General features: G+C 43.4%; 1 protein-coding gene across 2 annotated transcripts in view; it reads right to left on the reverse strand.

The window, feature by feature from the left end:
- MYO19 (myosin XIX) overlaps positions 1 to 25552 on the reverse strand; it is a 182075-nt gene that overhangs the window by 87705 nt on the left and 68818 nt on the right. For both annotated transcript variants that reach the window (XM_088482422.1, XM_088482423.1), the window contains 4 exons: positions 19045 to 19135; positions 12399 to 12567; positions 5745 to 5818; positions 1112 to 1233 (listed from right to left, as the gene is read on the reverse strand). In XM_088482422.1, the coding sequence (XP_088338548.1) occupies positions 1112 to 1233; positions 5745 to 5818; positions 12399 to 12567; positions 19045 to 19135 (456 nt within the window). The remainder of the gene's footprint in view (positions 1 to 1111; positions 1234 to 5744; positions 5819 to 12398; positions 12568 to 19044; positions 19136 to 25552) is intronic.

Here is a 25552-nt window from a genome sequence, read left to right on the forward strand (position 1 = left end):
CTTCATAACCATTTATTAATTCTCTCAACACTGACCATGATTTCCTGTTGGCAAAAAGCAAGTACAGCCCATTCATATGTATTTCTTGTGAGGTAACATAAATTAAACAGAAAATGTTAGGTAATGTTGGTTAATGCCAAAGTAAGAGTCACAAAGTATTTCTTGGTGTTGGTTAGAGATCACCAAGACAAAACACACACAATTGCTTATTTTCAATATAAATAAAAATTACTTTTTGTTCATCTCATCTTGGATAGATTGTCTTTGCTGTGTCAGGAGAAATCAGTAAATTAATGTGATTTTCAGAAAAATCAATGTCTTCTGAAAAGAAACTAGGTATAATTTGTATGGGCATCGCATAAACGGATATTAATGTTGGAGTGTGACCAGCCCAAAAAATGCCAAAATAGGCTCAGCAGCAAAGGTGTTAATAAAGGCAAGTGAAAGGTTAAATTATAAAGAGCAGTTACAAAACTCAAGTTGTTTAGTATGGAAAAAAGGTGCTTTAGAGTTCAGCAACTTAAAATATACCAATATATTAGAAGCCAATTGAAAGATTTGTCTAAGAAATGTTTCATAAAGGAGTCCATACAAAGGACATGGAGTCAAAATGTAGATGGGAAAAAAAAAAAAGTCTCACCATTGGGATAGGGAGTGTAAAAAGATGGTTAAGCGTTAGGGTATTACTGTGACAGTAGTAGTGTAATTAGCATTAATGTGTACAATAAATGTATTCCTCTGTAAGTTCATCACAACCAGCCACTTAAATAATTACCTTACCTAGTTTGAAAAAGCAAAAATCAATTAGCCTGCCAAAACCGCACCTACAGCAACCAAAACTATAGCTATGCACTAACAGGGTCTGCAAATTGAGACAGTCCCACACACATAGGAGTTGACGCAAAGTGTAGAAAAGAAAAATGCAGTAAAGTTTTGTTGCAATTCTACTAGCTTCAATGTGGGTCGCAGCAAACTGGGACTGGTGAAAATTTAGAATTAGGATTACAGATCAGATATAAAAAAAAACAAAACTTAAGCAACAGTGCGTTCAAATAACAAGATTACTGCAACACTATTGAGGCAGTACATGACTGCTGTGCACACTCCATACCTGTTGAGCTATTAAGTAGTGCGATACAAAATGTTGCTGAAGCTTCTCATTTGCATAGTTAATACATAACTGTTCCAGGTTGTTTTGTGGAAAAGATTCAAATCCATACACATCCAACAAACCTGGAGGAAATATACAAATAAATTCTAATAAAAATAAATACATACATACAGTCAGGTGCATAAATATTGGGACATTGACAGAAGTTTCATATTTTGGCCTCTATTCACCACCACAATGGCTTTGAAATGAAACAAACAAGATGTGCTTTAACTGCAGACTTTCAGATTTAATTTGAGGGTAATTACATCCAAATCAGGTGAACGGTGTAGGAATTACAACGCTTTCTATATGTGCCTCCCACTTTTTATGGAGCCAAAAGTAATGGGACTATCAAATCAAAAGCTATTTCATGGACAGGAGTGGGCTATTCCCTCGTTATTTCATTATCAATTAAGCAGGTAAAAGGTCTGGAGTTGATTCTAGGTGTGACATTTGCATTTGGAATCAGTTGCTGTCGACTCTCAATATGAGATCCAAAGAGCTGTCACTATCAGTGAAGCAAGCCATCATATGAGAGAGAGAGAGAGATAGTTAGTTAGTTAGTTATGCATGTCTATAACCTATAACATGAGAGCAGCTATGCTGACATTGGATTTTTATACATATGTAAAATCCTTTTTTCTAAACTACCAGACTTTGGTAATATAAAATATTGAATATGTCTTGTGCTACTTCTTTTATATCAGCAATCTGCAGGAAACTATTTTTCTAACAATAAACCACAGAATAGAACCAGAGAGAAATTAAACAAGAGAGAGAAATAGCATTTAACCTTGGTAAAATATTAACAAAAGAACTAGTGGTCTATTTACTAAGCTTTGTTAGGAGATAAAGTGAACAGAGGTAAGGTATCAGGTAAATCACATCCTAACTGCCAAGTCACAGGCTGTGTTTGAAAAATGACAGTTAGGAGCTGATTGGCTGGTACTTTACCTCCGTTCACTTTAACTCTTAACAAAGCTTAGTAAATAGCCCCCCTAGAGAGTAATTGGGCGGACACTGAGTGTCTCCTTTAATGGATTCAGGGAAAAGTATTTAATATGAGTATAAAAATCCTAGTTTCTCTTTCATCCATGTGGGAGGCACTGGCCCATGGGGTTTATACAGAGCTGGCTCTTTGGATGTGCAACAACTTCCAGACAATAATGGCAGTGGCGTAACTACCGTGGGTGCAAGGGGTGTGGTTGCTATGGGGCCAGGGCTACCTCCATGGTCCGCTGCTCCCCCTGCACCCAGTAGTCATGCACAGATTGGTCACCTGTAAGTCCGAGGCCCCCAGCAGGCCGGACAGAGAAGGAATAAGAGTGGCACATGGGATTTGTAATTTATCTTCTATTGCTCAGACTCTGAGCAGTTAAAGATAAACTACATATCCCATGAGGCTGTGTGTAAGGGTCGGGTTAGGCAGCTAATGGGACCTGGGAGTGGGTGGTGCCGCCGCACCATAACGCCGAACAGCATCTGTGCTAAGCTCTGCTACGTGAAGGCGGTTGGCCGGGTGATCGTGGTGACTGAGCTGTCCGGCTGCCGCTAATGATCGGGGACAGACTGCTGGAAACATGATGTCCGTATTCCTGGAACCTGAGCCTCTGTGCAGAGACTCTGACCAAAGGTATGCTCCGCTCCCTCTGTAAGTGCACTGCCACTGACTCATATTTTTCAAAATTCACAGCATAATAGTTAGGGGGGAGCTTTCAAGATTTGCAATGGGGCCCACAACGTTCTAGTTAAGCCCCTGAATACTGGCATCTTTAGATGAAAAACATTACCCTGCAAAACTTAGTAATAGTATTTACAGTATTATTATTATGATCCTTTAGTTATATGGCGCCACAAGTGTACAAGTGTTACTGCGTTAGCGATTAAAACATTCAAAATGAGCAGCAGAGAGTCAGCAATCGTGTTAAGTGCCTTTGTGGGGAGTAAGGAGTAGAAGAAAGTATAAGGTGAAGCACATAAGGGAAGAGGGCCCTGCTTGTGAGAGTTTACATTCTACAGGAGAGGGGCAGACAAACAGGCGTTGGTTAGGATGAGAGCTGGAAGGCCATAAAAGTATTCACAAATACTCACCTGAAGCTCAGTGTCACACCACTACAAAGGGTAGAATGTGTTTTCACATTGTGTCCAGTAGCACTGCTGAATCACAGCATTGGTTTTATCAATTTAGATTTCTGACCAGCGTCTTAAGATGTGCGAGAACCCCCATTTTTGGTTTTGCATCTGGATTCATCTTCATTTTTTGCAGGAGAGACATTCAGAGGAGGAAAGAGCTGCTGTTATAGTGTTTGTTTTGATTGCTTCAGTCTGCCAGGGAGGAAACATTGTGCTGTCTTGACGTTTGCATTACTCACCAGGACCCAGAATGCAATCAGTCATTGCACTGGAAAGAACAACCTCTCTGTTCTCTCTATGCTTAGGGCTCCATTTAAGAATGAGTCACAACCCAGTAAGCAGTCGCTAAGGGGCCTATGACAACTGTTTTGTACAGATATACCCTCATACACTATTGCAACAGTCGCGCCAAACAGCCCTTCTCGGCGAGCCAGATCCCATGTGACTTGGTTTACACTCAGTCTTTTTCGCCGGACTGTTGTGTCTTAGTAGCAACGCTTCACAAGATTGCACTAAATAATTTGATATGCAACACTTGGATATCTGTGTGCGACTGAGGCTGAATCTGTATACGGAATGCTTCTATGCAACGGCTGCAACTTTTCTTCACACAAAGTTTTGTTGTACAGATTAAGACTCGGTCGCACACAGATTAAGTGCAGCATAACAAATTAATCAGTGCAATCTCGTGAAACGGTTTTGTCATATCGGGTTGCGACGAAGACGCACATTCAGGCAAAAAAGACAATAGGCGAAGGACCTGGCTCACTCGCGGCAGGCATCTCACACCACATAGCTTATTGAGGCTAGGTGTATGAGGACACATCTGTATTTAACAGGCTGCCAACAACACACCTCCAGGACCTCACAGGACAGTTATGGTAAACACCAGCGGTATATACGTTAGTATCACTGTGAAACTAAACAAAATATGTAATTGGAAAATAATAATGTTGCTAAATGAAGTCCTTCGTGTGGGGAGTTCACTGACAAGCTGATTTCATGTACCTCATAAGCCAGTCCAGATGCTGAACCTCTGCTGGTTCTAGGCCCTAAGAGGCTGACTGAGTCTAACAATCCCTCCTTGCCATTACGGGGAGAGAAGAATCACTTACTTAGCAACATCTCTAGTGGGAAGTCTGATGTTACTGTACCCACTTGATAACACAGTGGCAGTAAAGGGTAGAGATGGCCATCGACAATTCGAAATCATAGATGGTCTATGGCCGATGTTGAATATTTTTACCATCGATGGCTAAGAGCCAATGTTTTTTTGCCATTGATGAACGAGTGGGAGCCGATGGTTCCCCCCCCCCCCCGAATGGGAAGGAGCTTAGACCCGTCCCTGTTTTTTATTACCCGTGGCCCGTCATTCTCCTCTTCCTGAGTCAGCAGTGAAGGGGTCTCTCTGGAGGAATAATCCTGGTAGCTGGAAATGAGTTCTAAGTAATAATTATTTAATAAATTCAATGATTAATGCATTTCCAGCAAAAATACTCTGAAAAAATAATTCAGTTCCATGCAGGGTGGGTGGTATATACAAGAGCGAGAAGCACAAAACATATTGATTGGTGATACAGTCCTGAAGGAGGTTCTATACCCAAGGTTTGGTGTCCACCAAATATATAAAAGAGAAACAGAAATCTCACTTTCTCTAGTGTATGTTTATACCATGCCCATGTTAGCTGATAAACTTTTAATAATGAAACTAGTATAGTATATGCTATTCAGTGCTGCTGCTTACTTGCAGCTAATATCCTTTACAGTACGGAACATGGTCAATATCCCGACCGCTGGGATTTCAGTGGTCAGACTGCCGATGCCGGAATCCAGATATTAGTCAGAATAACGGCACCAGCATTCCGACTGATGGAATCCCAAAGAAAAGTACTGGGGTTAGGCACTAAGGGGGAGGGTTAAGTTTTGGGTGTGGGGAGGGGGGGGGGGGGGTTAGGATTAGGTACTAAGGGGGAGGTTGGGTTCAGGCACCGGGGAGGGAGAGTTCGAGTTGGCTATCAACCAACGAAGTGTCGGTACTCTAACCCTGTAGGTATGCCGGCGTCAAGATTCTGACCGCCGGAATCCCGAATGCAAGCATCCTGTATGTATTCAATACAGTACAATATTTGTGGCTGCAAAGTCGTCTTATAAAACCATTCAGAGTTTACAGAAAGAGGAAGTTTGTCTATCAAACTAATCAAGTACATTGACCAAAAAGAAAAGACACTATGGAGCTTTCCAGACAGGGACAAAGCTAATATTAGCTCAGTGGGCTTCATATCTGACCATTTCTCTTACTTGCAACTAAAAATATATTTGTAATGGTCACCACACCTTCAAATGTCTGCCTATACATTGACTAACATAAAGTAAAATAAAAAACTAAATGACTAGAGGACATGTAAAGGTGCATAAAATGAATCAGTTTCATCTTTCTGTATGCATAAGAGAATAATACCAATAAAATTGGTCCATCTAGTAGCCTCAGTACAAATGCTTTCATTTATCACCGTCAACAGCCAGTCAAACACCCTGCAAAAAAGGAAAGACTAGTCAGTGAGAGCAGATCCTATTACTGGAGCTGAAACTATATCCTTGTGTTGAAGCTATATTTCTTGTATGCATCAGTAAATGGAAAGATTTGCAAATTAAAAATGTATATTTATATGTTAGAAACTAAAAAGGTGGGCAGTTCAACTCTTGGCTTGGCCACGATGTGCCATTACGGAACGGGATATTACGATTACGACAAGCATATATCCTAATTGTATCGGAGAAAGGGCATCAGTGTTCTTCCCAGGATGTTTTTTGCGGGTGTACCACCCGGCATGAAACAGCCTACCACCCAGCACTTTGGGAGCCCGCAAGTGGGGGCAGTATCTGGGAGCTGCATAAAAAGGACCAGATCATACAGACTTTAAACATTTTCTGGGGTGAACACTGGGAATGTGTCTGACCAAAACGTTGCTAAGTCGCTCAATAAACACTAGCATGTTTAAGCAGGTCTGGAAATCAACATGTGTATTGTCCTGCATGCAGCATTGTGCACATCTTTGCTTATCATAATCCGTGCAGGCTTTCACAGGGTTGGGTATGAAATACCGACGGCTTAAGAGCCATCGTTTCAAAACCCGACACTGAAAAGCCTGACAGCAGAAAATCCCGACGCCGGCTTGTAAGTATAGTTAACCCTCCCCTCTCTCCCCCCCTAACCCTGCCTTGGGGGTGCCTAACCCTAAGACTCCGGGGGTGGTTCCTAACCCTAAGTCCCCCCCGTTGTGCCAAACATAACACCCCCCGCGGCTAACAGCTCCTGAAAACCCGGCTTACCTACGATCGATATGCCGGGCGTCGGGATTTCGACGTGGGGCTAATGATAGACGTCGGTATTTAAACACCTATCTTTAGTCCCATGCCGGGCTTTCAGTGTCGAGATCCCAGCCGCCGGCATCCTGACTACATACCCTTGCACCAGCCTATAAATGGAGTACATGACACACCTGGAAACTGTGCCTATCACGCAGTTCCGTCAACACTCTCTCTCTGAACCTAACCTACATATCAGAACACCCTGATACAGACCAGTTACACCTCTTCAGTCACAAGTGTAGGAGCGACTGAAATACATACGACTCTGCATCAACTGTACAGGCGTACGCCCAGTTAGTGAGTGTGTTCAGAACAAACTCACGCATGATAAACTCCACAAATGAGTATGTTCAACTCCGCATCAGGCACAAACAAGTTTAGTCAGTGACAAAGCATACCACAAACAAATGAATAGGTTACATTGCAGGATCTAAGGGTGCCCATACAAAGGAAGAGCAGCAAGATGTTCTGGGAAACAGACTGTCAGATGATGAACGCACACACGTCAGATAGTGGTCATCATCCAGCACAACTCTTTCAGTCTCAATAAACAACTGTTAGATCAAGATTAAATGGGGAGGATCCAGTAATTTTTAGACTTAAGTGTTCATATATTATTGCCATGTTTGAGGCTCCAAACAACCTAATAGCCTGTTATATCACTTAGTAGTCAAGCACCTTTAGCCCAGCTTGCTAGCCCACCTACGTGTTCTCAGCCACAAAAAGGAAAATGTACAACATTGTGGAAAGCCGTGCTGGGATCAAGTGTCTGATCCCAGCATCGGCAGAGCTGCAGGGGCAGGCAGAGGGGATGTGTCCTCCACGGGACACATCCATTGCCGGCACTGGGACAGTGATGTCCCCAGCGTTGGTGCAGACGCCGCAGGCACATCGATCGTGGGTAAGCCCTTCCACCAGTGCCGGTGGTACAGTGGTGTCAGGAGAAGCTTGGCTCCGGGCGCAAGCTCAGCGGAGCTTGCCACCCGGCAGCCAAGAAGCGGCAGCAGGTGTTGGCTCTGGCCGCGAGCCAAACACGGCTCACGGGCCAGCAGCCAATAGGAGGCAGACGCGATGAGCCAATCGCGACTCGCCACGTCATGGCCCTGCCCACTCGCGGCGTCTTGTATCAGACGCCGCTGAGCGGGAAAAGTCAGACCGGCGTCCAAGTAGGAGGAGTGAAGACCTCCCGAACAGAGTGTCGCGGCAAGAGTTCCGGCGGCCACAGAAGAGGCCAGAAGACGCCGTGAACACGAAGGAAGATGCGGAGAAGAGGCGGCGCCGCTGGCCAGGACATGCCAGCGGCAGAAGAATGCGGCTGAGGACCGGAGAGGACTGCAGCGGTGGAAAGGGAAAGAGCTAACGAAGTTTACCCCCGCAGCCTCTTCCAACGGAGTAGGTAGGCCCTCCGTAAGGCCTACCATATACCCACTCCGTAGACCACCAGGGTTGTCTGGCACTAGGCCCCTGGGGCATTGTCGGGCACTAAGCCTCTGGGTAAATAGACGGGCACAAGGCCTGGGCTCAATAGCGGGCATTAGGCCCAATAAAAGGATTTACCCTTAAGTAGGTGTGAGTGACCTGGGTATAAGACCCAGGTCACTATTGGGAAAAGTAGGCAGGCAGCCTGGCAGAGCCACCCAAACTATAAGATGGCCTGGGTATTAGGCCCAGGCCACTAAGTGAGCCCCACAGGCCTGAGCAGGAATATAGAAAGGGGACTCTGGGCAGTAGGCCCAAGTCATACATGCCTACCCTCCCGGTTTTCGCAGGAGGCTCCCGATTTTTCGGGTAACCCTCCGCACCCCCGGAAGGGTAGGCATTTCTCCCGCATTCTGCCCACTTCCTAGTGAAGTGGGCAGATTGAGGAGAATACCCGCGGCGATCGCGGTCTCCGTGAAGGGGGCGGGGGCTTAAGCAGTGATTCTGCATGAATCACAGCATTTGGCCCCGCCCCCTATGTAAATTGCACCCAATCGTGGCAATTTTACCGCGAGGGGGCGGGGCTTAATGACGCGAATCATCAAGCCACGCCCCCGTCGGCCCCCTGCTGTTTCTCTTGCCCGGGCTTCTCCCGGGAAGAGAGAATTAAAGGTAGGCAACTATGGCCCAAGTCCCTCCTATGCCCTGTATTAGGCAGGCTTAAACACCTGTACCACTGGTATAGAAAGGCAGCCCCCATGTAATTGATTAGAGGTGGGAGCAGTTGAGTGACTCTCACCCTCACAGGAACCCCGTGGAGAGCTGTCAGGCTCCCACCAATAAGGTAGTGTTTCCCCAGTCACTAAGAAGAGGAGCTGGCCAGCTCTGGATAGGTAGGTAGCATGCATTTAAAGGGACAGCACCATGTTTTGCTCTTGTGTACCTATTGTCACGACCAGGGTTTCTCGGCATGCCGGCCGGCCGGTATTACCTGTGAGGACGCTATGGCGAGGGGCGTCTGGCGTTGCTATCTGGCGGGGTGCATTGGCTGCGCGTAGTCCTGTGCGGGCATACTGTCACTCTGGTCTGGTTAGGCCTGGTGGTGCTTCCGTTCCGCTCTGGCATGGGCGCCGCCATCTTGCCTCCGATCAGGTGATTTAGTCGCCCTATCCTGGTGTGTCACATGCTCTCTCTGGCCTGTCACAGTACAGCACTGGGTATTTAAGGGAGTTCCGAGCTTCCTCTCATTGCCAGTGCAACGTGTTTCTCAGCGAGAGCTGAGAGAGCGCGTTCCTGTGCTCATTCACCTGTCTGTTGGGATCATTACCTAGCCTGCTTCACCCTGCCTGTTCCAGCCCCACTGGCTCCTGCCTCCTCCTTTGCCTCTCCCTTTCCTGAGTACCTGTGTCAGCTGTTACCCTGCACCTTGCCTCCACTTGCAGTTTCCCTGGACATTATTTCTCAGCCTGCAATTCACTTCAGCCTGCCATTCACTTCAGCCTGCCACTCACTTCAGCCTGCCACTCACTTCAGCCTGCCACTCACTTCAGCCTCACAAACCCTGGAATACTGTACTACCTTTTGTTATCACTACCTGGACTTTTTCCCATTGCTTCACTACAGCTTCCCAAGTGCACTTTAGTGCTATACCCAGACTTTTTGTTTTTCCACATTCATGTCCGTTAAGCCACTCATTAAAAACTCCACGTTTATTTTTAAATCTGCTTCAGTGTCTGCTCCTTTTACCCCAGGCCCACAACAAAACCAGAACCTCACACTTCTAGTCTGTGATTGTTGTTCCGTACAGGGCAAAGGTTTAGTTATTGTTATACATGTTGCACTACACACACTGTAGGTTGAGGGCGATGTTGTCTTAGTATGTGTAGTTGCGTGACATAGGTTTAGGCACTGCACTGCTGTGGTGTGTATCTCCTTACAGGGACCTGTAGGCGAGTGACCGGACGAAAAGCAAAAGTGGACACGGTGAGAAATATCTGTGTGTGTACTGTCTCTCCCTATCCTTCCTTCCTTCTGGGTGGACAGTGAACCTTGCATCCCGGTGCAAGGTCGGAACTTCACCTGGTGCGCGAGTACCGATAGGTGAAAACACGGGATCTGAGGCCAAATGTGCCAGTGATAATCTTCACTTAAAACCCGATTCTATCCCTCGGTCCGGTAGGGCGTGTCGGTCGACGTGCGGAAGGACGGTACTCACAACATCTCCTTCCTCCTAGGTCATCGTGTCCGTGTTCTGTTTGGGTATTCCAGGACCGTCTGTTCAACATACGGCCCGAAGGTGAGAGGGTGCCACGCAAGGTAAGGAACGGAAGTACACCTGCACGGTAGCAGGCACTGCACTGCACCCCTCTTACAACATAGTGAGCCAATCCCATGTCTCCCTAGTTTGTGAAATGTACCTATTTCTGTGCATTTGTTCATGGAATTAACATATAAATGAGCAAGTAGTATTCAGGGCAAAAAAACGCAATGTTATAGTAATTGAAGGGGTAGTCCAAACATAGTACAGATGTGTCCACATACATCTAGCCTCCTTGTGCATTAAACAGCCCTTCTAGTCGTGCCATGCTGTGGGGCAACTTTGTAGCGCCAAGCATCTTTTTGTGCAAATGCATCTTATTAGCAGAGCGATGTGAATAGGACACACAAGCAGCTTATGCAGATTAAAATGAAAAACGGCATGCCTATATTCTGTGTGCGACTATGGCTGTATCTGTATGCGTTTCGCATGTAGATATAACCGCAGTCTAACACAGAATATAGACATGCCGCACATCATTTTAAACAGCATAAGCTGTTTGTGGATCTTATTCGCATCACTTTATGAATAAGACACATTTGAAGGGAACAGGTTGCACAAAAAGACGCTGTGCGCTACGGAGTCCCACGGTGCTCATGCATTATGTGAAACACGACTTGTAGTGCACGGAGGATAGATGTATGTGGACACATCTGTAGCCAGAAGTTTGAAGTGATGTTTTTACTTTTGACTGTATGTTCAATCCCCATCCTGCAAGTGGACATGCAAAGTCATTCACAGTATGGAATAGTGAGGTGCACATATATTTGAAGATTGCCGATGCATAGCGCAAAACCAATGCATTTTTTCCCGAGTTGATAAATTACTTGACTGTCTTTTATTTCTTCTATACAGCTATAGGGAAACTATCATCTTTACATAAAAAACTCAGTTTTCTCTCATACAGGAGATTTACCAAGCCGTGGAGAGAGATAAAGTACCAATCAATCAGCTCCTGTCAGTTTTCAGGCTGTGTTTGAAAATTGACAGTTAGGAGCTGATTGGTTGGTACTTTATCTCTCTCCAAGACTTTGTACATCTACCCCACAGATAGAAAAAAATGTAGCTTCAACACATAGATATTAGTGAACTGTAAGCTTTATACACACAATCAATTTAACCTATTTGTGAGCTTTCCAGAATGATTTTGGCACATTCGAAAAATAAGAAACATTCAAGAAGCTGCCAAAGAATGTGATACCTTTATTTATAACTATTTTTCACCATATAAACAGTCATTTCTATCTAGACGTTTTTGGGTTCAAATTTTTAAAACACATTGGGGTATTTATAGAAAGAGCTACCTAAAATAAACAGTAAACATGCGCAAGTCAGAACCTGTACATATATATTTTTTGTTTAAATGACAACCAGTTTGTATGCTGCAGATATGGAACAAGGAGCAAATAACAGTGCTATATGAACATGTGTTGGAGACGATTGCTAGGTAGAAGTGGAAAAAAAAAGTGTATTTTTATTTTTTAAATAATGACTGAAACTAATTTAATTTTCTTTTATGAGCAAGAGACCATTTGCCCAAGCTTTGCTCAATAATCAATAACACTTCAATAAATCCCCAGTAAACAGATCGGTCTCTTGTAGGATATCTGACTCTCAAAGCCAATGGCTGATTTCTGGAAAGCCTGTTTGCATGCCCAGCCAGCGCATGGTCAGGCCCCTGGCAGAACTTGGTGGCCACAGGGCGCTTAGCCATGAATAGCAGTCAGAAAGAACAGGGCATTATTGGCTATTAATGCTCTTTGCTCCGGGAATTATTATTTACTGTAACAGACCTAATGCCATTTCAGTGGGCCTCAGAGTGACAGTTGCAATGGCAGTAGATTCACTAATGCCTACACCCACTATTACTGTATCTCAGAGTAAGTGCAGAAAAGCTTTGACAGGTCATGATTGCGCTTGTGCGGGCCTGATTCCTAATCAATAGAGCAGAGTGGGGCCATGGGAGGATGGACCATATTGTGCCCTCCTAATTTTGCTGTAGCTCACCTGGCATAGACTGTTTTGGCCAGACAATCCCTTCTTGTGTAACACTCTGCTTTCTTGCATGGCTTCTTAAATACTTGCTGTTTCCCGGCAGTAATAGTTCGGACAAGTATCTTCTCCAGCAGGTGATCAGCAGGTATGTTCAGCATATTTGAAGCGGAATTGATGAACTCTAATATGGATCAGCAAAATAAAGAAAACTATTATATACTGTAAGTAACAACAGAATACATTAAATATCTGTATGGGGTAATTCAATACATTCAAAAGTAGTTCCCCATCTCTAAATGAAATAATGGACAAATGTTGCCTTTACTTATTTACTCTATAATCTATTATAGTTTGTTCTAATTTGTGGACAGTGCTGAAATACAGGATGCAAAAGAACATTGGAGAATATCCTGCAACTTAGCTTCTAATCAAATATCCTGATAATCAGAAGATTTAAGTGCAATCGCGCTTGGAAAATGTACAGCAGCTCAAAGAAATAATAACTTTTGAAAAAATAATAAGAGTGCTATTGGTATTAGTGGCACCTAGAATATGACACTATGAATAAAGGTAACAATAAAAAAAAATGAATAATAAAATTATAAAAATAAAATAAATAATATAAATACATAATAAATAAATAATAAATGATAAATAAAGCAAAAGAAAGTTAAAAACAAGAAGAAAAGAAGACCAAAAGGATATACGATATTGGTTTATAGCTCTTTTTAGATAAATTGGTGGAGACAGTGTGTTCAACTCTGATGTATATGATGTAAACACCTTGAAAGTTCAGATGCGAACTTCCCCTACCTCTATCTTCAAATGATAGCGGTAACTTGGTCCAGTTTACTGGGTCCTGGCTGAGATGTTCTCCACGCTGATTCTTCCTGTCAGCATTACTCTGCAGCGTGACTGGCCTGGCCGGCCGATGACATCACTTTCGCGGGCCGCGGGCAGATGGTTTGATGTGCGGACAATGCCGCTGGGTGTAGTCTTCTTCTTGCCGGTCTCCACTAGTAGCCTCCAACGCGTTTCGTGAGGTAAACGCACTTTATCAAAGATGGCTTGTGTCCATAATACGCTCCTTTATATAGGAGAAAAACTTTATTGTTTCCATAAAAAATTGGAAGTTCAAAACCGGAAGTGCATTTAAAAGTGGTGGTAACCGCATGTAAAAAGGGCTATTTTTGATCCTGTATATAAAGGCCATTCATATAAGATAGAAATTAGATTAAGAGTTAGGAAGAATTAGAAATGAGAAAATAGAAGGATAAAACCAGAAAAGAAAGGAAAAAAGCCAAAAATTAATAGTAAAAGAAAAAATATAAAGAATATAAAAAATAACAAAAATAAATAAAGAAAAGAAAATAAAGAAAAAAAATCATAAAATATATATATATAAAATATGTGAAATACATACTTTAAAACATAATTTGTGCCACTTCTAGGAAATGTAAACTCTATAGATGAAATGTTTATAAAAATGCATTGAATTCAAAATTAATGTTTAGTCCAGATGGCTGTAAGGTTTTCATTTTTAAATTCTTTACTGTGTCCCCCGCCTCTCCAGTTTCAGTCCACTTTCTGCACTGCCAGAAACGTGAGTAATTTTGGATTTTAATTCTGTGCTTCTAAAAAATGGTTTGACACACTGTGAGTGGTTAATCCCCTTTTGATGTTGTATACATGTTCTGCTAGTCTGATCTTTAATCTTCTTTTAGTTTGACCAATGTATTGAAGCCCGCATGGGCATTCTAGCAGATAAATGGCCCCCTCTGTATCGCAAGTGATATGATCTTTAAAATAGTATGTTCTTCCAGTTTGGTTTGATTTGAAATCCTTTCTTGGTTTTGTAGTGACTTTATCCAAATTCGTACATGCTTTGCAATTTAAGCAGTAATGGTATCCTTTGTTTTTATTTTCTTTATGTATGCTTTTCTCAGGATGGTAAAAAACTTTTTAGGAGCTCCTGTTTAATATTTTTCGCCCTACGATAGACTATCTTTGGCCTGTCTGGAATTATTGATTTCAGGTCTTCATCTAGTTTGAGAATGTGCCAGTGCTTCCTGATCATGTTTTTTATTATATGTAAGTTACTGTTGAATTGTGTAATGAAGAGGAGTTCTGGATTATTATCATTCTTTTCTTTTGGTTTGTATTGCACCAGGTCTTTCCTTTCCAATTGATTTACTTTTTGAATTTATTTCTCTAGTTTAATTTCTTTATATTCTTTGTGGATAAAGTTTCTTTTTAATTCATTACTTTGTACTTGGTAGACATTATCTTCAGTGCAATTATGTCTCACTCTTCTAAATTGGCCAACCGGGATGTTATTTTTCCAGTTTTGGTGGTGATTACTTGAAACAGGTAGTATGTTACTCCTATTGACTTCTTTTATATGCGTTCTTGTGTGTATAAGATAATTTTTTATGTAAATTTCTAAGTCTAAAAAAAACACCATTTCTTTGTTTGTAGTTGTTGTAAATTCCAGATTCTTTGTATTGCTATTGATATAGATAATTAAATTCTTCAAATCTTTGTCTGGATAGTCCCAAATAAAAAATACATTGTCTATGTATCTCTTCCAACATATAATATTTTTTAAGTAGTTGTTATTACTCCAGATGCATTTGTCTTCCCATTTCGATACGAAAAAGGTTTGCGTAGTTTTGTGCGAATGATGTGCCCATAGCAGTCCCACACTTTTGGAGGTAGTAGTTACTATCATACCAAAAGTAGTTGTTTTTCAAGATAAAGTTCATACCCTCCATAACGAAATGTATTTGTCGATTTGGGATTTCTGTTAAAGTAGAAAGATAATGTCGGGCATGAACTATTGGAGGACGATTTCAAAATAGGCATAATCAATAAGAAAGAATATGAATTCATCAAAGAAAAGAATCCCAAGATCCCAACATCCTATAATATCCGGGATAGGATCAATTACAGCAAATCTGTCCAAATACATCGAACATTTTCTACAAGATCTGGTAATACAATAGAGAAGTTATCTCAAAGACACCATCAGTATCATCCAAGTATTAGAAAACTTAGAATGGAAAAAATGCTACACTTTATGCACCAATGACGTAAAGTCCTTCTATACATGCATTTCACATGATAAAGGCTGCGATCATGCCCAACATTATCTTTCTACTTTAACAGAAATCCCAAATCGACAAATAAATTTAGTTATATAGAGTATGAACTTTATCTTGAAAGGCTACTAGTGGAGACTGGCAGGAAGAAGGCTACACCCAACAGCATTGTCTGCACATCAAACCATCTGCCCGCGAAAGTGACGTCATCACCATCGGCCGGCCAGGCTAGTCACGCCGCAGAGTAACGCTGACAGGAAGAATCAGCGTGGAGAACATCTCAGCGGGGATCCAGTAAACTGGACCAAGTTACCGCTATCATTTGAAGATAGAGGTAGGGAAAGCTAGCATCTGCACTTTCAAGGTGTTTACATCATATACACCAGAATTGAACACACGGTCTCCACCAATTTATCTAAAAAGAGCTATAAACCAATATCATGTATATCCTTTTGTTCTTCTTTTCTTCTTCTTGTTTTTAACTTTCTTTTGCTTTATTTATATTATTTATTTTATTTTTAGAATTTTTTTATTTTTATATTTTCTTTATTTTTATTGTTACCTTTATTCATAGTGTCATATTCTAGGTGCCACTAACACCAATAGCGCTCTTATTATTAAAAAAAAAAATATCCTAACAATACCCATCTGATAGTCGACATGGAGAGGATTCCGCAGAAGTGATACGAAGACTATTTGGGGGTTAACTCCCAGGAGTTCTCCGATACTGGACACAGTAAAAACTAGTTGCAGTAGGACAGGTTGTTTATTGGTTCAACCAGGAGCCTCCTAGTCCAGCTTGGACTGTCCTGGTCCAAAGCCCAAACTCTCCCTCCAAAACTATATCACCACTTCCCATGGCTGTAATAGCAGCAGTGATAATGACATCAGAGCTGAGAGGCAGTAATGCTAACCATTACACCATCTGTGCTGCACTAATATACAGTATACCAATTCATACATAAACATATATGCAGGGTGGCCATAATTAAACTTCCCCTATTCAGAGCAGTCTGTAGTTTGAACGAACAACCAGAATGTCACCAAATTTGGTAGGGAAACTAATCAGAACATGGCAAGCAGGATTCTGCGAAACAAATTTTTTAGTGCAAAAGGTTGCCGATATGGGGAACATGCCACTGTACAATGTAAAAACAATGTGAAAATAAAGAGAAAAAGGTTTTATTGCTGTGGTTTTTTTAGTGTAACACAATAAAGGTAATTATTCAATTCAATTTAGCCTTGTTATTCATTTGTCTGTTCCCTTTTAGAAGTAGGCTAGACTGGTTTAAAAATGCCCTCCTGACTGGTACAATACCATCTTTTTGGCTGGTCATCTGTTTGTAGCGACGTGACTGGTGTATCAGAGGCAAATAGACAATGCTCACCTGCTGCTCCTATTATAAGTATTTTAGCCACTCAACATGTGTTCTATTGCAGTCACCAACATGCTCTCTGTATTGTATAGCGATATATATTATGGCGATCACTAATGCCCTCAGTGCTGTATCCACTAGGATACCCCTTATATTGTATGGCAGTCAAAGATGCTCCCTGCAATGTATGGCTAGAGATAATGGTGTTCGCCTACATTGATGCTGGCCCCACCTATGTGAGGACCCTTCCAGGATTTTATTTTAGGGCTTCAAATATATTCAGAAAAAGCTCTTGTGTCCCGAGTGCTAGCTATTTGGCCACTTCTTGATGAAGTGATTGCAAATAGAGAAATAACTTCCAAAAGAGACCTCTCTCAAAGTTATTGTTATAGTTATTGTGAATACCTCTAATACCAGGCTTTGTTGTTTTTTCCCACTGCCTGGATAAATCTATGTATTGTTTGTGGCCAACAGCTTATTTAATAATGCTCATTAGGCTGCAGACTACATTTTAATAAGTGTTAACTGCTAAACCCTTATCAAGGTCAACCTCTCTCTCTCCAACTACAATCCTATTTCTCACAGCCCTTTTGCCTCCAAACAACCTGAGCAACTGTCTATAATACTTCCTTTTTTTCAAACTCTTTTTGAAGCTCAGTCATCAGGCTTTTGCCCACAAAGTTCCACCAAAACTGCACTCATAAGTAATCAATAATCTACTTACAGCAAAGTCTAAAGGCCACTCCTCTATACTCATCCTCCTGGACCTCTCTGCTGTTTTAGACACTGAGGATCACCCTCTTCTCCTACACACTCTTGACTCCATTGGATTTGTGACAGTCCTTTCCTGGTCATTTCCTACGTATCGGACTGCACCTCTAGTATCTCTAACCTTTGGCATATCCTTCTATCCATTCTCACTCTCTATTGGGATCCCACAAGGCTCTGTTCTTTGGCCTGTGTGTTTGAGACTGTAGGTCTCATCTCTTGCGGAACTAATTTGTTCATTCAGCTTTCAGTACCACATCTAAGCTGAAGACTCCCAAATCATCTCCCTATCTCTTTCGTTTGGTATGGTTTCATGTAACCTCATGTCTTCTCTGCTATTTTGGCCATCTATCTCTAACATTACCTAAATCTAAACACAGGGGCGCAGAACCAAAGGAGGGATTGCAATCAGTATGCATTACCTTGCTTATGTATGTGTTGCCTACTATCCAGTGCTCCACAGTTCAAGTATAAATTCATGATAAGAAAATTGTCAAAATAGCATATAAGCGTCTGTAAACTATACAAATTGTATTTCAAAATAATTTATTTCATTTAAAGTGCACTACATTGATAAAGTGCCTAGATGATATGTATAAAGGGCCTGATTCAGCAAGGATTGCTATTGCAATCACTATAGCGATTACGTACGCAGTTTCATTGCGAAGATATGCTAAAGATTGAAATCACAATGCCATACGCAGCCTAGCATAAGGACGCCCACTTTACCTTACACACATCTGTAATACTTATCAAGTCTGTGAAACCAATCGGTAACATCGAGTACCATCACAGCCTCACACACTTGCACAAAGTCTGACCTTACTCAGAAATTGCTAACCTCATCGCATGCAGTGAAAGCCCAACCTGCTTAATGCATCACAGTGGCTAATTTATGCAAGCACCTGACCTGTAACAGTGTTCAAATGCTCTGGCACGCCTGCGTTTCGCCGACCCCCTGTTACCACCCCCAAAAGCTACTACCGGTCAATCACTCTGCGATAGGTCTCATAGTCATTGCGATTGCAGTAGAGTGTTCGTGCACTGCGATGCATACGTAGTATGCAACAATCGTACGATTGCGTGCGTAATCACAAGAGCGATCCTTGCTGAATAAGGCCCTAGATCCTCAATATAATCTATGCGTATTAAAATACAAAAAGTAGTATTTATAATAAGCTACTGACTATTATTTTGTAGGTTATCAAATTAATTTCAGATTAAGTATTAAGAACACATTATACGTATTTTAATTCTATATTGTATGCTACCTGTGACTTATCTGACCCACTCCAAATCAGACCTGTTTTTATCAGGGACTGCAACAGCACAGAGCATGGGGGACACTTAAGGGCAAAGTAAAATAATCGTTTAAGTCTTAAATCATTTTTCATTTTGGGAAAATGCGCTTACCTTTAGCATCATTTATAACTTCACATGTTTGGCTTTCATCAAACGAATCAGAGAAATGGATATTTCCGATATGCAGAAGCCCTGACAAAATCTTAAATATATATAAAAAAATATATATAATTATTATTTTTTTTAAATCCAGATGTGTAATCTCAAAGTGCTACAACCTGGAAATGACAGATCAGACAATAGAGCTTGTGATTAAATTTTTCTGCACAGCGTGTTGCAGACTATTAGTATGAATAACAGCTCTAAGGTGTCTTGGCTGCACCAGTGGTGCCGAAAGTGAGGTAAGCAGAGAACAAAGGCATTCAGTGGTGCTTTATTAAAGCAGGTGCCTAGGGAGAGTCAGTATAACAGATAGGCCACTTAGGAATCAGATGAGATAGGATTTCCAAATTCCTTTAAAATAATTAGTGGAAGTTCTTAACTTGCCTCTGGAATATACGGTGGTGCTCAAAACTTTGTGAATTTCTGTATGTGACCTTAAATGTGTTCAGATCCTCATTATAGTAATAAAGATAAAAAGAACCAAATACATCAGGCGAAAGAATATAATTTTTCATTCAGCAAATTCTACAGAAGAATGTCAGGGTGTCCGATGGCCGAGTTAAAGTCCAAACCTTAATCCAATAGGAATATTCCGACAATGTGTTTATGAAAAAAGTCCACCAATATCCATTTTTTAAGCGGTTCTCTAAGGTGAAGTGGGCCACAAAGTGTGCAACTTCTCAACAATTACCATAAATGTTTGTTTGAAGCCAATGCTGCTCTAGTGGATTGTACCATTCCAAAATCCTATTAATTCACATACCTTTTCTGACAGACATTTAATGTGTGATCATTTTGATCAATAAAGTAATCAATGAAAAAAACAAGAGATATGGTAAGAACTTACCTTTGTTATCTCTGTTTCTACGAAGTCCATAGGGTCCACAGGGTTGACTTTGGGGTATAGGTTGGGAACCAAATCCGGGCACCACGCAGTTAAAGCTTTTAGCTCCCAGGATGCACTTGGGTCCACTCTCCCTATAACCCCACCCCCAGCCAGAGGCACCTCAGTTTGTAAGTAGCCAAAGGCCGGAGGAGGAGAAAAAAAGAGAGAAAACTGGAACACTCGATAACCATACTCACAGAAATGGGAGACGGAAAACCGGTGACCAGTCACACAGTCCATTTGAAGCCAGGTGCGTCAGGGCGGGCGCCCTGTGGACCCTATGGACTTCGTAGAAACAGAGATAACAAAGGTAAGTTCTTACCATATCTCTTGTTTTCTACTTCAGGGTCCATAGGGGGTCCACAGGGTTGACCTTGGGGATGTCCCAAAGCAGTTCAACCAAGGGAGGGGACGCTCCTGTGCTGAGAGGAGAATCCGCCGCCAAAAAGGAAGCATCCTGAGAGGCAAAGGAAAACAATGCCTAGAACCTTAAAAAGGTGTTGACAGAAGACCACGTGGCCACCTAGCAAGGCAAAACAGCCAAGGCGCCACAGCGAGCCACCCACGAGGGTTACATGGCCCGAGAAAAAAACAAGCAGCAACAACAGAAAGGCCTACTAATGGGTAGGCCCCTGAAGAAGACATACGAGGCCGTCCAGCCAACATATGGCCATAGGCCAGCCATCCTTTCCTGTTAAAACCAGAAATCTCAGACCACCAATAAGGAGTCCGATTTCCGTCAGGAACTTGAATGGATCACATAAATCCACAGAGGCCGGACCACAGTCAATGAGGCCACACCAGCCGAGAGGACTGGGGACTGAATGGCCGCACCATAAGTTCCAGAATAATATGGAACCTGAAAATCATTAAGAAGAAACACAGGGTGAGAGCAACTCACACCCTGACAAGATGCCCTCCAGAAGAGGGAGCCACATGAGAACGCTCCCAATTCCGACACTCACCTGGTTGATATAAACTCCATGAAAGAAAGAGAGAAAGCCAAAGCAATAGACCATGTAATGGCTATCACAACCAGCGGTTCCATTAACTTTCCCCGGAGTTAACGAAGAACCACTCCTAACTCCCAAGGAGTCCCTAGGGAGGACAAATGGAGGCATAATCCAGAAAACACTCCAAAGGATGAACTGGATATCAGAGCGGAGCAATTCCATAACCTAATCATACTGACAGTGTAGAGATCTGCACTGTCAGGAAGGCCAGGCCGAGGGTGAAACCCAAGCCAGCCGGAAGGAATGCCAGAATATCTGGAAATCCTGGACACCAGAGGATCGTATCGATAGGTATAATACCATAAGAATTATGGCTGCCAGTTTGTGGTAGGTTCCAGCAAAAGCTGATCCATGTGCTCCAATCATTCCAACGATGACAAAGCCATGGAAGCCGTAAGACCACTGTAGGGACGTAGTCAAAGACAAACGACCCAGGTCCAAGGCAAACCCCAGGACCCTGAGACAACAGGTCTGGGTAGTGAAGCATCAGGAATGGAGTATCGATGGAGAGACTCCGAAAAACCAAATACCCCTGACATCTGGGGCAATCAGGAGCCACCAGCAGGAAAGCATCTCTGTCTCGATTGAAACACTTCCCTCGAGGAAGAATGGAGACTGGAGAACACAGGTACGCAAATTGGAAGAACCCCTTCACCGACAAAGAGTCACTGAAGGTTGCTTTAGAATCCCCAGAGTTGGACTGTAACACCATAGTGTGATAGAGTCAGAAGGCCATGAGTGTCACCTCAGGAGGGCGCCGAGGGCGCGAGGGCGCCCCCCCTCCCCTGCTCACCAGGAGATGAAACGCTTCTTTTGGGGAAGAGACTAGTCCCCGGGATGCACGTCGTAACGGCTGAGGACTCCCGCTTCCCAATGGAGAGCACCTGAAATGAACACTGTCGAGATGGTCGGGAGGAGACCCTCAGACTATGTCTGAATGTATGACATACCTGACATTGCCACCCAACGAACAGTATTGCTAAAAAGGAAGCCACTGTTCTGGCCCTGTCGGACTGAACTTTTTCAGGTTCACCGGGAAACAAGGGCTATGCCAGAGTGAAGGCCCAAGACAGGCTAAAGTTCCAACAAGTTAATTGACAGGGTGGAATCGACAGACATCCAATTGCACTGAAATGGATGCGAACCAGACACTGTCCTTAGCAAAGAATACCCTGGACGAGATGGTCATAGTCACCCGAAAAGGGACAGACTTGCCTCCGGGGAGAGCAGCATCATTTGAACAGTGATCAGACAGAAAAAAAACTTGTTCCATCTGGAGATAAGCCAATTATGGAAAGGCCTGGAATGGAACTAAGCCCATTCCACCCTTCCAAAGGCAGACACTGAATAGTGGACCATGCATCCCAGAGTGCAAAGACATATGTCGACTGCGCAGACATCCATGTACTCCTAATGGAAGAGTGGAGATGCCGTCTTACGCCAGAAGAATTCTCAGATTCTGAGAATCCAGCAGGGCTCCTAGGTGAAGAATACCCAGAGAGGGATGCAGGGAGGACTTTTTCCCCATTGATTAAACTTCTGCACCCTGAAGAAGCCACAGTCAACCTGACCCGGCTGTAAAGTACCCCGGTGATCCTGCTAAGAGCAGGAGGCCATCCAGGTACAGGAGCATTGGGATATACTGAACAGAAGAACTGTCAGAAAATCCAAAACGCTGGTAAACCCCTGTGGGGCTGAGAACAGTCCCAACAGGCAGAGCCCGAAAACCGTAAGTGCTGTGATACAGCAAACCTCAGTCCATGCTGAGGCAAGGTCTCTGTAAGTGCCCGTAGGCACGCGTCCTGTATATCCAGTGATACCATAAAGTCCCCAGGTTCCAAACATAGTATGATGGAGCATAGGGATTGCCTCCTGAGCCCAGGTAGCTTTAGGAACTGGTTCAGGGAATTGAGACAGAGAATAGGCCAAAGAGGACCATTCAGCCACCGCACTAGAAAGAAAGCAGAACAACCAATCCCTCGCTGAGAAAGTGGGGATGGCCCAATTAGCTCCGCTTACCCCAACAACTGTATAGCTTTCTGGATTCGTAAGGCCCTGTTCGGGTCCGAATAAGGGCCTGCGTACCATCACATGGAAATAGGCCGCCTGAGCAAAGAGAGGGCGTACCCTCCTACCCACGTAGCCGCGGCAACTAGACACTAGTACCGGGCGAACTGAGAAAATCGCCATCTCCCAGTGGTAGGCCTGTCTCGTCATGCTGACGATATATCCATAGGTTCAGAAGCAGGATCGGCTGGCAGTCCAGGCCTGCTCGGTTGAAGAAACAGACCTTTAGGCTGACCCAGAGGACAAAAAGACTTAATAGACTTAGTCTGAGGCCCTGTAGTGGGCATAGCTGAAGGCGGGAAATTTGTACTGCCACTGTCAAGGTCAGGACCCAACAAGATCTACCCTATAGATGGTATCTGCACCTCTGCATTCCCAGAGCGCAGCCATAGGGTATTACGGAGGATACCGTCGCAGCCGGAACTCTGAAAGTTAGGAGACTGGTATCCAATATAGGCATGTCCACCTATGACAACTGCATATATTACATGAGCGACCAAATACATTTGAACCCCAGACGTGTTGGTGGGGAAAAAACATTACAAATGCATCAGCTCAGTATGCAATAGTATTAACCAACCATGCTATAGCCATGGTAGGATGGGTAACAACCCCTGAAAGCGAGTATACTGATTTCAGGCAGAGTTACCACCTACGGATCAGAAGAATCCGACCACGCAGGAATGGGATGCATAGTAACGTCTGTAATCTGACGAGTAACACGCCCATCCACCCCATGAGGGGCTCGTGATGACCCTCAGGGAATTTGGGACAGGAGGCCAAACACTGTTGTAATACCTCATAACTGACAACAGCCAGAGTCCCGCCATGCGATCCCCCCGCTAGTCAGCAACAGGGAACCAGAAGGCACGCAATACTGAGGGTGTATGATACAGGTGCAGGTCAACATTCACTCTAACCAGAATGGACCTGCCACCAGCCCAAAGCAGGGATAATAATACTTGAAATAGGCTTCCCCCCGTGTAAGAGGGAAAGAGCCCAAAACAGTATCCAGTTCACGCAGAGCCAACTGGGAAGTACCACAGGGCGTCAACCACGCCAATTTGCGTTTCGTAGAAAACGACATCCACCCAGGGTGGCCGTGGGAATCCCTGCAAGGGGAATGACAGACTATGGTGGCACCAGGGGGATTTCATATACTGCGAAAACCCCCTGCAGGGAGCAGTAGTCTGTGTCACAGCGGAAGAGTGCAAGAAACTGCGAGATACCCTGAGATGAAAAGGGCATTATGGTGAAATAACCCCCAGGTGAGGTACAACAATGGGGCCCACCCGGCGATCCGCAATTGAGAGGATCCCGAGAAAACAAACCTCCCAAGGGGGTCGTGAAAGGGGCCGGCGCCAGATGACGCCACACACAGAACCCTTTATGAAACAAATCCTCCGCACTAACACCTGCAGCACATGGCTTGCAGGATAGCAAAAATGGGTGCAGTATAACGCTCTATCTTCTGGTCAAACATATCTGACCAATCTTGGCGGAAATATCAAGCAGTGCTATACTGGTCCTGACTGATGCTAAAATTAGCCGCAGGGACCCATTTTCAGCGTATGCAACACACAGTTCCAACAAAAATGTGGCAACGTGCAGCACGCAACAGTATGTGACAAACCTCACAAATATCAACGAGTATATAAATGTGAGGTCTCAGAACCACCCTAAGTACAGCTGTATTAGGGCAGATAAGGAAAAGGGATAGATATACACTGACAGGTGAGAGAATTAAATACAGACAGTCAGCACTAGCATAAGTCACATACCATGCAGATATATAGAGATATATATATATATATATATAGAGATAGATATATATATATATAGAGATAGATATATATATATATATATATATATATATATATAGAGATAGATATATATATATATATATATATATATAGAGAGATATATATATATATATATATAAACATGTCATATAATATACTGCACTATTACACTGCATTCAACTTACCCAGATTCAGTGTCTGGGAAGGCTACAGCGCTGTGTACACTGACCTGATGGTGAGGTACGCAGGGGGACTGGACTCGCTGCCATCTCCGGAGCTCTGCTGTTGCACCACAAGAAAATGGCCGCTGGAGACCTCAGAAGAAGCGTGGCCCGCAGAGGAAGCAGCTCAACGACGCCAGACTATACAAACTGAAAGGCGCGCTGAGCTGAGGGGAGGAGCCACTGTAACTGGTGACTGCTCCCCGTAGATCCGGCAGCAGTCCTGGGCGCCCGCAGAGTCCGGCTAGTACAGACTCTGGGGTCCCGCTGAGATCCCCAGATCTGTACTGGCGTCTCAGCGCCGGCGGGGTGACGGAGCGGCAGCTTAGACGTCCTATGGACAGTCCGACGCTGCCGCTCTGAAAGTCCAAAGTAAAAATAAAAAAACTCTGTACTTAGAAAAAATAAAGCTTAGCGGCTGTTAATCAGCTCCCCACTGCACTAAACGGTGACCCGACTCCGGCCGGG

The sequence above is a fragment of the Taudactylus pleione genome, unplaced genomic scaffold, assembly GCF_031769625.1.
Source record: "Taudactylus pleione unplaced genomic scaffold, aTauple2 ptg000288l, whole genome shotgun sequence".
In the NCBI taxonomy this organism is placed as follows: domain Eukaryota; kingdom Metazoa; phylum Chordata; class Amphibia; order Anura; family Myobatrachidae; genus Taudactylus; species Taudactylus pleione.